Raw genomic sequence first — 12,267 nt, 5'->3', positions numbered from 1 at the left:
CAAACTCCCTCTGGGAGCCTACAGACCCTCCAGCACCACTGTTCCAGACCGGAGCCCCCTCTTGCATCCCAAATCCCTCATTCCCTTCCCCAGCCGGAGCCAGCACCCCCTCCCTCACTTCAACCTCAACCCCAGCCCTGACCTTGCTCCCACAATTCGAACCCCTCAACCCCAGCCCAGGTTCCTCTCCTGCATCCCAAACCCCTCGTCCCTGGCCCCAACCCCCTGTCCCAGCCCAAAGCCTGAACTCCTCATTTCTGGCCCCATCCCAGACCCCGCACCTCAACCCGTTGCCCCAATCCAGTGAAAATGAGTGATGGTGGGGGAGAGCAAGTGATGAAGGGAGGGGGGATGGAGTGGATATGGGATGGGGCCTCGGAGAAGGGGTGGGACCTTGGGGCAGGAGTGGGGCAAGGGTGTTCATTTTTTTGCCATTAGAGCATTGGCAACCCTACACATAACTCCTATTGAAATCAAACAAATCATAGAATCATAGAATATCAGGGTTGGAAGGGACCTCAGGAGGTCATCTAGTCTAACCCCCTCAAAGCAGGATCAATCCACAACCAAATCATCCCAGCCAGGGCTTTGTCAAACGTGATCTTAAAAACCTCAAAGGAAGGAGATTCCACCACCTCCCTAGGTAACGCATTCCAGTGCTTCACCACCCTCTTGGTGAAAAAGGTTTTCCTAATATCCAACCTAAACCTCCCCCACTGTAACTTGAGACCATTACTCCTTGTTCTGTCATTTGCTACCACTGAGAACAGTCTAGATCTATCCTCCTTGGAACCCCCTTTCAGGTAGCTGTAAACAGCTATTAAATCCCCTCTCCTTCTCTTCTACAGACTAAACAATCCAGTTCCCTCAGCCTTTCCTCATGAGTCATGTGTTCCAGTCCCCTAATCATTTTTGTTGCTCTCCACAAGACGCTTTCAATTTTTTCACATCCTTCTTGTAGTGTGGGGCCCAAAACTGGACACAGTACTCCAGATGAGGCCTCACCAATGTCGAATAGAGGGAACCAATCACATCCCTCGATCTGCTGGCAATGCCTCTGCTTATACAGCCCAAAATGCCAATGACCTTCTTGGCAACAAGGGCACACTGTTGACTCATATCTAGCTTCTCGTTCACTGTAACCCATAGGTCCTTTTCTGCAGAACTGCTGCCTAGCCATTCGGTCCCTAGTCTGTAGCGGTGCATGGGATTCTTCCACCCTAAGTGTAGGACTCTGCACTTGTCCTTGTTGAACCTCATCAGATTTCTTTTGGCCCAATTCTCTAATTTGTCTAGGTCCCTCTGAATCCAATCCCTACCCTCTAGCATATCTATGTCTCCTCCCAGTTTAGTGTCATCTTCAAACTTGTTGAGGGTGCAATCCACGCCATCCTCCAGATCATTAATGAAGACATTGAACAAAACCAGCCCAAGGACCGACCCTTGGGCCACTCTGCTTGATACTGGCTGCCAATTAGTCATGGAGTCATTAATCGCTACCCATTGAGCCCGACGATCTAGCCAGCTTTCTATCCACCTTATAGTTCATTCATCCAGCCCATACTTCTTTAACTTGCTGGCAAGAATACTGTGGGAGACTGTGTCAAAAGCTTTGCTAAAGTCAAGGAATAACATGTCCACTGCTTTCCCCTCATCCAAAAAGCCAATTATCTTGTCAGAGAAGGCAATTAGATAGTCAGGCATGACTTGCCCTTGATGAATCCATGTTGACTGTTCCTGCTCACCTTCCTCTCCTCTAAGTGCTTCAGAATTAATTCCTTGAGGATCTGCTCCATGATTTTTCCAGGGACTGAGGTGAGGCTGACTGGCTTGTAGTTCCCAGGATCCTCCTTCTTCCCTTTTTAAAAGATGGGCACTACATTAGCCTTTTTCCAGTCATCTAGGACCTCCCCCGATCGCCATGAGTTTTCAAAGATAATGGCCAATGGCTCTGCAATCACATCCATCAACTCCTTTAGCACTCTCGGATGCAGCGCATCTAGCCCCATGGACTTGTGCTTGTCCAGTTTTTCTAAATAGTTCCAAACCACTTCTTTCTCCACAGAGGGCTGGTCACCTCCTCCCCATGCTGTGCTGCACAGTGCAGTAGTCAGGGAGCTGACCTTGTTCATGAAGACAGAGGCAAAAAAAAAAATCAGTGGGAGTTAGGTGTCTAAATACCTCGGATGATCTGGACCTTAGAATTTTTTTTTCTAAATAAGTGAGACTTGTTTGAGGAGTACTAATACCCTCTTGATTCTGTTTGAGACAGCTGAAAGGAGAATACATTTGAAAGTCATTCTGTCTCTCTCTAGGTATATATATTTGAAGGGAGGTTCTGTGATCAGTTATTGAGAGTTTTTTTGTGTCTTTTTATGTGGAGTAAGTTTCTAAATCAACAGTCACATTAAAAGCTTCATAATTATTTTAAAATACCATTTAAGTTATTATCAAGGTTTTAAAGCTTCATGCATAGCCATGAGGAAATTCTGTCACAGGTTCACCAGGTCCAAAATTATATTCAAAGGAAATTATGCAGAATTATGTGGGTCCTTCAGTGATATCCTGTACAACAAATAATTTGTCCCAGATTTCTAGGGTGATGGAATTATATCTGAGGCAGTGGTCTCATGTGCTACCTTTGCAAGGAGAAATAGAATCAGACCAACATTTTCAAATGTGGACACCAATATGTAGCCTGAATTTCATGGATGCTGAGTACCCTCATCTCATTGGAAATGCTAGACACTCAATTTTTTTTAAAAAAAATCAGTCTATGTTTGTTAATTCTGTAAATAATACTAATTAAAGCCATATAGTATTGATACACAGTGCTTCTTTTACGAAAGTTTGTGTACCTTTGCTCAGTGAATGTGAAGCATATTGTTTCCTGTATATGACTAAGTTCAATGTATTTTGTGAGTTCTGTAATGTTTAATTTTTGAAGTAACATTATTTTAGAGTATATTTGAAAATAATATTAGAAAAGCAGACTATGGAGATTAAGATTTTTCTGTTAATATTATTAAGGGTTTTTGCTATGTAAAGCCATGGAATGCCATATATCTTCAGTTTGATTGCTTCTAGTGGTAACACAGATCTTAGTTTGCTCATACTCTTTTTAAATTATGTGTACACATATATTGTTAATTTTTAAATAATTGTTAAACTAGTTATTCATATGCCTCTTTAATCTAATAAATTATATAATTTTGTGCCTTTGTGTATTATGGTAAAAATATTGTCACAGTACCAATTAATCAGCTCATTAGAACACAGAAAGTGGGCTATGTTTGTAGCAGAGAAATAAAATGCAAATCAAATAAAGGTTTAATATAGTATCCTAGTCTGTAATTATCTGCTGTAAATCATCGACAAGCTAGAGTTAGGGAGTCTTACAAAATACTTATTGGGTCATACCTAGCCTATGCCCAAGCAAAGGATTTAATATAACACTTTCTTTAAAAAGGGCCAAAATAGTAAGAAGGCATCCTATGAAATTTCCTTCTTTTAAATATGTGGTAACTGCAAATGCCTAATGCAGTCACTCCAGAACAAATGTTTGGCATGTACAAAGGCGTAAAGGGGATAGAATCACCAAAAAGCTTGGGGGACCTTAAACACACAAGCCCTGCACTGATTATTTTGCCCAGCATTCCAAGGTTCCTTGAGGATCCTTTCCAAACTCCTCAAATGGACTGTTTCTTCTAGTCCCTTTCCCTTGGAAAGAGTCATCCTACCTGACTCCTAGATTTTTTTCCTCCCAGAACATCCAAATGGATGATTCTTTCCTCATTGATAACATTGTGTCAGTCCCCTTATTGTTGGAGATGCTAGGCATCTAGTCTTAATCTAACTCAGAAAATATTAGATAATCTATTTTAGTTTAATATTTATTTCTGTTTTCTTCCAGCTTATGAGTTACAAAAGTGCCCAGATCCTCCTCCTTTTTTAAATGGATATATAGTGAACTCGGATTACAGCGTCGGTCAATCAATATCATTTGAGTGCTATCCTGGGTATGTTTTAATAGGTCACGCTGTTCTCACTTGCCAACATGGGATCAACAGGAACTGGAACTACCTTTTCCCAAGATGTGAAGGTAACTTTATGGTGGTATCTTAGTGTCAGAGCTCATGCTGCTCTCTTATTATTTTTATTTGTATTCGTTTACTTTAACTTGTCCTAAAATGTGACATCTTTATCATAGGCTGCACTAGTGACAACTCTGGTCAAAATATCAGTTGTAATTCTATAACCCTCTTAGCAGCAAATTCACATGCCCATTAAGGGCTTGACATTGATGCCACTGAAGTTATGGGAAGTTTCATGAATGAATGGCACTCATGAAAGAGATCCTCAGAACTGTTGCTGAATTGTTTAATGAAGCTTATGTTCCTTTCTTGAAGTTCTGCTCCTGTTTCCTTAGTGCCCCAGTGGAATGTGTACTTCATAAACATTAGCAATTGTTCCACAGTAGAACTTTCATCTGAAAGATGAAAGCACAAAAAGGCCTTTGACAAAGCCCCACACAAGATTATACAAAAGGAACTAAGGACTTGAATACACAGTGACACACAGGAAAATTAATCCAGATTAAATAAAGGTGTGAATTTAAAGTGAATTCATTAAATCCCTGTGTGGACACACACTCTGAATTAAAGTGGCCTTTATTTAGTTTAACAAATCCACTTTAAATTCACACCTTTAGTTCACATTAATTTTCCTGAGTGTCCCTGTGTAGATAACCCTAATTAGTCATGGTGTGAGAAGTAAAGTATTGTCATGAATAAGAAACTGGGTAAGATACAGAAAACAAAGAATAGAAATAAGCAGTCAATTTTCATTATAGCAGAAGATTACAGTGGGTTCCACAAGCTTCCATATAGGACCAGTGTTCAGTATATTATTGATGTGGAAAAGTGAGCAAACTGTCAGACAACAAAATTTGCAGATGATCCAAAATTATTGAGGTTAAGCAGGACTGGAAAAGAGTGTGAGGAATTTCAGAGAGACCTAAGGAAGTTAGGTGAATGGACCATTAAGAGTTTGGAAAAGAGAGAAATCATCATTCTTTAGGGCATAACCCAATCTCTGATTATTGGGAGTTAGAAGGAAACTCTTTATGGGGATAGATTATGTTACTTCCTATTGAAATCTCTTGGACTTTCCTCTGGGATAGTTGATGCTGACCAATATCAGAAACAAAAAAGTGAACTATGGACCAATGGTCTGGTCCAGTATATCAATTCCTATACTCCTAAATTGTGAATTAACCATTGTGTGAATGATGCTTTCAATTTATGTATTTATTTATATTTTTCTGAGTAGTGCCCCCATGCCTGAACTGCAACTGTTTTGTAAACCTTAACATGTGGTATGTGAGACAGAGAGAGAGAGAGAGAGATTGATTTAGGATGAGAAGCTAATACTATTCCCTTATTTTGACATTTAAACTCAATATTGTGAAAACCTCAGCAACTAAAAATTCCAGAGTAGTTAGCCTGAATTACCTCAAATTACTAAAATATATGGTATTCTCAAATTAAACATACAGGAGAAGTGCACATTATTGTACCTTTCATGGAATGCAAATGAACTACAAAGAAACAACACAATTAAAATACCATTCCAGTACTAGTAAATGAATTGCCTGGAGAAATGCAAAGCAATTAAAATGACCAACATTTTCTCCTTTTTGACATGCAAAATATCCAGATGGAAACAGGAAATTAAATAACATTGTGTTTAAACTTCTAAAGGAATGAAATTCAACATTTTTTACCATTATCATTATTTATTATTTGTATGACAATGGTTCCTAATAAGTATCTGAAAAGGAGGCCCAATTGTGCTAGTTATTGTACAAACATTGAATAGTAGACAGTCCCTACCCCAAAGAGCTTACAGTCTAAATAGACAAGACAAATAAAGGAGTAGAGAAAAGGATTAAAGCATATAAAGAAAATGATCAATGTGATGGTGGGAAACATCATGTTAATGCCACATTTTTATTTTACTTTTAAATTTAGATGGGGTTTTGTTTAGGAAGAAGAGGATATTAGCTAGTAGAGAAAAAAGAAGGGAGAAGGGGAGATTGAAAGGGGGTATTGAGAGAGGGACTGGACAGGAGAGGGAAACAAGGAGGAACATATTAAAGGCAGGTGGGGGAAGGCTGAAGTGTAGATAGAGTGAGGAAGGATGCAAACATATAGTGAACACAGGGAATAGAATTCCCAGATTCAAAACTGTAGAAAGCAACCTGATGACATCACCAGTGCCCACCAGTTTCTGCAGTAGAACCTGCTAAGACTGTTCCTTGTACTTCTTCTGGCCATCTTTGCTTTCTTTTGCACCTAAGGCTAGCTGGAATATCTTTCTTCCCAATGCCATATCTTTCCTCCCTGAAATATCTTTCTTCCCCAAGCCCCCAGGTCTTGGGGCAGGTCAGTGTTGCATGGATCCTAGTACCCATGTGAGTGGATGGGTGGATCACTGCTGCTCCACAGTTCTAGGTCCAGGAGTAATGGTGGGGGTTTAGTGATTAGATGCTATGTTATACAGTCATTTGCACTGTCCATCTCCTTAATCTCTGAATGAATTAATCCATAGATGTTGACCTTCCCCTATTCAAGTCTTGCCTCAAAACAAAAACACTTTTTAGATTTGAAGTTGCTCATCTTTTACCCAGCAAAATAGTGATTCTGTTCTTATTTAATTTATATTGTCATTGAAGTCATCTGAGAGGCTGTACAATTTTAAAGTTAATAATTGAAATAAAATGTACCCCAGTTGCCAAAAATATTGAAATGGAAAACCTGATGAAAAAATGAGAGCAAAATTATTGGAAAGGTATAGCTAAATAGAAAGGATCTTCAGAGAGCCTTGAAGGCAGATACTGTATAGAGCCACAATAAAAGATGTACTGTACTCAGGAAGGAATTTTCTTTGATGAGAATAACACACCAATCCACTTTCTTTAAAAGATATGTTTAAGTGAGAGCAGCATTACAGATCATTACTCTAAAAAGTATGCATGATTATTTTTAAATATGTCCATATCCTATTTACTCAATTACTTTATCCGCCCCACAACAGTATTTTTTTAAACATTCAAGTCTGTCTTATTTTTCAGATGGTATCTAATGGGTAACCCCATGTTCCAATAAAACACTTAAACTAGCTGTGTTGTCATTTTGAGCTAACATAATGTATGGCGTGATAGTGGATTTTTCTTCACTCCTTCACTTCCTGAGAGAGACAGATGACTTATTTCACTTCTTTTTGAATAGTCTCTGCTGAATTGTTTTACTTTATGCGCACAGTCGGGTAAATGCAGGGCCCCATTAAAGTCTAGGCCTCAGGCACAGTTAATTTGGGGCACCTTTAAAAAAAAACAATTGAACAAAGAGAATTGGCTGAGTAGTAGGACTCAGAGGAAGGAATGGCAGGCTGCCATGCATTGAGCAGCTGCTAGTTGCTATGGCATATACAGTTTAGTTAACATCTGGGCAGCTGTCTAGAGGGATTTAATTGAGAGTCATGGAGAATATATCATATCTTGGAAATTGTTGGGTATTTTTAAAAATATGTAATTTGGTACAGTATAATGCTTTTTAATGGTCCAATTTTTTTCTTTGGAAACATCCTTTAAATTCATTTTATAAAACATCTAAATTGGATATATTTGGTCAGTGGAATATATTGTGTGTTGTATATCAAAACAGAGCATGTTTAACATGAGTAGTGAAAGTGATGGAATAAAAGAATTTATGAATCAAGGCACTTGATCCGAGGTAGGAGATAGGAGCACTAATCAACACCGGAAAATAACCCCCGGACTCAACAGTCAGGTGGCTTATAGACACCATTGACTAGGCCCATCTCTTTCTCACAGCTTACAGGGAATGCTTACACAAGACATCCCAGAGGATCCCCTCACATGGATTGGGAAGGGGTGGCTGGATTCCAACCATTGTGACCTATGAGAGAGAAGGTGTCCTTCTAGGAAGTAAGAGAGTGACTCCAACCCAAAGTGCATCAATGATGGGATGAAAATAGAGAACTGGGCGTGGATTTCTGAATAGCCCATACAGGAGCACACACTAAATGTGGGAAACTGTGAGGGAGATCATGATTGTGCACTTAGTGTGTGCTGGATGGTGACAGACAGAAGTAGGGAATGCAGACTGGGCCACTTGAAGCACACTCACCAGAGACCTAGTGCAGTCAGGAGAGGCATCAGGAAAGGTTAAGTTTGAAGAGCCTGCATCCTTCATTTTATCACCCAGCAAACACAGCTGCCAGCTTATAAACCTTAGCCGGGAATTTCACCTTTGAGTACTATGATGGGAGATAAGGCTGGCATTGATATGAAGAAAGTTATGGTGAGGTTAAATGAGGAGGGTGAAGAGAAAAGAGAGCAAATTATTCAGAGAAAGATAGAGCTAGGAGAGAGGATGGGATTTTGGCCAAAGAGAGTGTGACATTCCCCTCTGGTGTTATCTGGACCGGTGATCTGCTAGGCCTCTCCAATCCTTGATTCTGGGAGCCAACCTCATCCTGCTGTGCTGTGAGAACCCCCACTCCTGGGCTGTTCACACACAGCCTTTGGCATGTAAACTGTTCCCACCTACTTGCAAGTGAATGACACCAGCCAATATCTCCAGTCCCAGACACAACCCTAGGAACCTCCATCTTGCAGTGTCCAGTTATGCCTGCTGGATGCTGCAAGCTTATATAAGTTCGTCAATTTAACAAAGGAATTGATATGACCCAGGCTTGTTCTCCCAAGGGAAGTCTCTGACATGCGTCAAACCAAATGCACTGCTTCAAGTAGAATAAACAAACAAATTTATTAACTATAAAGGTAGATTTTAAGTGATTATAAGTCAAAGCATAACAAGTCAAAGTGGTTACCAAAAGAAAAGAAAATATAAGCATGCAGTCTAAACTCTTAACCCTATTAGACTGGGCAGCAACTAGATTAAGCAGTTTCTCACCTCACTGGAAGTTTTTAATATACAGGCTTGTTCCTTAAACCTGGACCAATCTCCTGTATTGGAGTCTTGTCTTCTTCTCAGTGTCTTGGTTGCTTACAGCATAGGTGGGAAGGGAGAAGGGCCCAGTATGTGTCCACTGTGCTTGTTTTGTACTCTCAGTCCATGTGCTTGTAGAACACAAGTGCAGGCATGTCTATGGGGCATTGCTGAGTTTCTCCAAGCAAAGTTGAGCAATTCCCCTGGTGTGGCCTCATTCAGGTGAGTCATCACATTATAGCTCCCTTGCTGGACAATTGCTGTTGATTGGTTGACACCCTGCCTGGATGTTGATTACTTTCCTTGCTGTTGCCTTTGGGGAGTTAATATCTGGCTGATTCCTCAACTTACAGCATGTTTTAGTGACAACCGTACAACACAATTCTCATAACTGCATACGCATTAATGATATACATCTATGGATAGAGAAATTACTTTCAGCAGATTATGATCTTTCCCCTGATACCTTACAAGGCATGCTTTGTATGTAAGATCATGATTATATGAAAATGAGGAATATGGGAGTTACTGTACAATCCCCCAAGGTACTGAATGTCACAGAGAGTTTTGGAGAAATCATGGTCAGAGAAAGGAGAGAGACTGTGGGAACTTGGAAGACTAGTAACCAAGATGTGACAGGGGCAGAAAAATCCAGGGCAAGGTAGGAAGTTTGGAGTGGATCAAAGTATGAGGTATGATAGATGGGGGCAAAGGAAGAGGTTAGAAAACAGGAGGCTAGAATAATGCCAAAAAGATACTGGAAGAGGGAAAAGGGAAAGAAAAAAGAAATGAATAAAACAGTTAATAAACATATCCATTGATACTGTTTCCCACTTAACTCTGTAATTTTATAGGAAATGTGTATATTGTCAGCTTACGGTAAAATAATGTTTATATGCACACTTGCATTTGAAGCTGATCAATATTCCACTAATGTTTATATGCATGTGTTGTTTTTCATCTTCAGAATAATTTTGTGTTTATGTTTATTTATTTTTAGATTACTGATATGAAGAATATTTATTTTGAATCAGAAAAAATTGTTGTTATGAAATGCTGTATGCATTTATGCATTTCTTTGTACTCAATATGAATAATGCATTTTATTATGGGCTGTGTAAGATTTTATATAATTACCAGCTATTAATTTCCTTGCTTTTAAGTGTGTAGGTTTTTTAAGATACCGTGATAGATAAATTACTCTGTTGCTATTTAGTAATCTTAGCTGATTTCTTAAATGAAATGTGTTTTGTTTTGTTTTGTTTCATCACTGAAAAAATATTCTTAATAACAAGTGCTGTCAAACTGTATTCTTTATCAGTCTTCTACCTCCTTGGTCAGCATTAGTATTATAGAACCATATCTCATTTTACAATAATGATATTTTAAAAATATTTTGCTATTCCTGTCCTTATAAATTGCCTTTTGCATGAGATAATGTCACAGTTTACATATAGTTTAACTCCTGTGGTGCAAAGTAGTTTAGTTTGGCAGGAGAAACACTTCAATTTTTTCAATTTTTAAAAAAAATCTTCAAAAATGACAATATTCAGCTTATTCAAAAATTTCAGCAGATAGTCTCAGTGAATGTTATTCAATAAAATATGAAAGCATGAGGACTTTTTCTCTTAAAAAAGAATGAATATTTTTATTTATTTTTATGGAGTGTGTGTACCACCTCAGGCCAAGCAGCAAAGGTAGGCAGAGGAACATCCATCTTCCCCCAGATTGTGCATTCGTTTTAGGCTTAAGCATCCGGATGCCTGGCATGGAGCTGCAGTGCTTGTGCTAAGGGGCAGAAATATAGGTGCCCAGAGAATTTTTACCGGAAAAATTTAGGCAGTGAGTGAGTTTAGGCACCTACAGTGTTCGCAGATAGCTCAGTGAGGGGTTTGTGAATCACATGTGCCTGATTCTGGGATTTAGGCCTCTAAAGTGGTAGTTAGGCACCTAAGTTATTTTGTGAATCTAGCTGTTGCCTTTTATCAGATTATGAAAAATAATAAAGCATGTTGTTACTGACATACAGCAGATACCGTAATGAATTGTAAAAATTCCTTCCATCAGGCTGCGGGATTTATAATTTATAAATAAATAATTATTCTGACCCAGCAGAGATCAAAAGATTCATATCTACCATAAAATATAACTTTCATCATAGGGAGAGAAGCCATGAGTGAAATCACAGATTCATATATTTTAAGGCCAGAAGGGATCAATTGCGATCACCAGTCTGATCTCCTTGATAACAGGCCATAGACGCTTACCCAGTCATTTCTGCTTCTTCTTTGAGTAGAGTCCCTGTGGGTGCTCCAATTCAGATGCGACTGTGCCTTTAATCAAAGATTTTTGGTGGCAATGACTATTTGGCTTGTACATGTGCCCCACACATCCTTGTGCCTCACACTGGGATGATACAGGCAAACCACACTCAGTTCTTTCTCAACTGACTTCATCCTGAGATGGAGTCTGCTGTGTCACTGTTCTCTTTAGTGTTCAGCAATTAATTAGTTGATATTATTTTATAATATCATTGAAACGGTTCATTTTTTTCTTTTTCCTTTCACTTAAAAGATATTTATGTGTATAGTTAGATAGATTTGAAATCTTTCCCCATTCAGGGCTGAATATTTATTATTTGGCTTGGGGATGCTGGCCTCCACAGGGTTTTAAAGGTGTCTCTCTTGCACAAGGCTATTCAGATCAGTCCTGTTGAAATCCTGGATCCTGTGATCTTTCCCCACTGCTAAAGGACTTCCCCCAGCCTAAGGGGAGGATCCACAAGTTCCAGGATCTCAATTAATTATGGGGGACAACTAAAGGTATAACAGGGACAGGAGTGGGGTCACAGGGCTAAACGAAGGGAACCTGACAGGGACACTGAGCAGAGACCCAGGACAGCGCCCACTGATCCTCAAAGGTGTAAAGGGAGCCAGTGGACACCACCCAGAGGAACTTTGTCCGGATGCGTGAGCGGAAGTAGGCCCCACAGTTGCTAGAAACCCCGTCAACCAGTCTCTTCTCTCTGGTCTTATAGATGGCCATTTTGGCCAGTGCTTGGAGGAGGTTGACAAGGAGGTCCCACAACTTTGTGGAGCCATTGATAGAGGTGCGTAGATAAGAAGGTGAGGGGAAAAGTTCAGCCAAAAATGCAATAGGATATCTAAGAGGAGCTGGAACAAGGTGACAGGCATTCGTAATGCCTCCTCTGTTTTGGAGAGACTCGTAT

General features: G+C 39.6%; 1 protein-coding gene across 1 annotated transcript in view; it reads left to right on the top strand.

Annotated features, from left to right (window-relative positions):
* CSMD1 (CUB and Sushi multiple domains 1) overlaps positions 1-12,267 on the top strand; it is a 2,060,919-nt gene that overhangs the window by 1,828,061 nt on the left and 220,591 nt on the right. The window contains 1 exon segment of the mRNA XM_038396611.2: positions 3,914-4,102. Within this exon segment, the coding sequence (XP_038252539.2) occupies positions 3,914-4,102 (189 nt within the window).

Source organism: Dermochelys coriacea, chromosome 3 (genome assembly GCF_009764565.3).
Source record: "Dermochelys coriacea isolate rDerCor1 chromosome 3, rDerCor1.pri.v4, whole genome shotgun sequence".
Classification (NCBI taxonomy): Eukaryota; Metazoa; Chordata; order Testudines; family Dermochelyidae; genus Dermochelys; species Dermochelys coriacea.
This window is presented reverse-complemented; position numbering and strand designations above follow the sequence as displayed.